This window comes from Apaloderma vittatum, unplaced genomic scaffold (assembly GCF_000703405.1).
Source record: "Apaloderma vittatum isolate BGI_N311 unplaced genomic scaffold, ASM70340v1 scaffold8382, whole genome shotgun sequence".
Classification (NCBI taxonomy): Eukaryota; Metazoa; Chordata; class Aves; order Trogoniformes; family Trogonidae; genus Apaloderma; species Apaloderma vittatum.
The window spans coordinates 13590-14265 of record NW_009702996.1 but is presented as its reverse complement, the minus strand read 5'-3'; the positions used below and the strand labels follow the sequence as shown (position 1 = coordinate 14265).

General features: G+C 36.4%; 1 protein-coding gene across 1 annotated transcript in view; it reads right to left on the bottom strand.

The window, feature by feature from the left end:
* Positions 1–456: 456 nt before the first annotated feature.
* LOC104270162 (dnaJ homolog subfamily B member 6-like) overlaps positions 457–676 on the bottom strand; it is a gene marked incomplete at its 3' end in the record, with an annotated part of 4802 nt that continues 4582 nt past the window's right edge. The window contains exon 4 of the mRNA XM_009864433.1: positions 457–567. Within this exon, the coding sequence (XP_009862735.1) occupies positions 457–567 (111 nt within the window). The remainder of the gene's footprint in view (positions 568–676) is intronic.

Sequence of the window (676 nt, the reverse complement as noted above, 5' to 3'; positions counted from 1 at the left end):
GCTATGATTCAAGTTCATGCCGAGAGCTATAGTGTAGCAGCTGGAGTTAACCTGTCCAGTTTAGAAGCTCTCAAAGTTACACTAAATATTTACAGGTCAGAAGACGCCAAATTCAACAGACAAAGTTTGCCAGGTCAAATTCTAGAGCAGGAATTCCAGTGTACAATTTTTCTGTTGAATGTTTGTTCCTTCCAGCCTACACAGACAGAGCAGCCATGATTTTAAGTTTTTTTAAACCAGGCCTTCCAACAAAACATGACCTGGCAAGCCGGATCCGTTTTGTACTATCAAATCAACCAAGAACAAACACGTTAAATACAATACAAAATACCAATTGTTTGCCTCCATTTTTCAAAGTTATTTCTAATAAAGCTGTATTAGCTATGTTGGCTTCGTAAGAGGAGGAAAGTTTAGGCCACACTTTAGATACGTAACTAAAACCAGTGGATTACTTACCAAAGAATTCAAATGAAAAGGGGTCCCTTCCACCAAAAAACTCCCTGAAGACATCTTCTGGGTTACGGAATGTAAATTCAAATCCATATGAATTATCGTGATGATTTCCACCTGCAAAAAAAGTTAAATTTCAATTACCTTCACACATGATTCTTACTAACAAGAAAGTTCAGGCCTATAAAATAGTTGAATCATTTGAAAATGTAAAACACATTTCCAA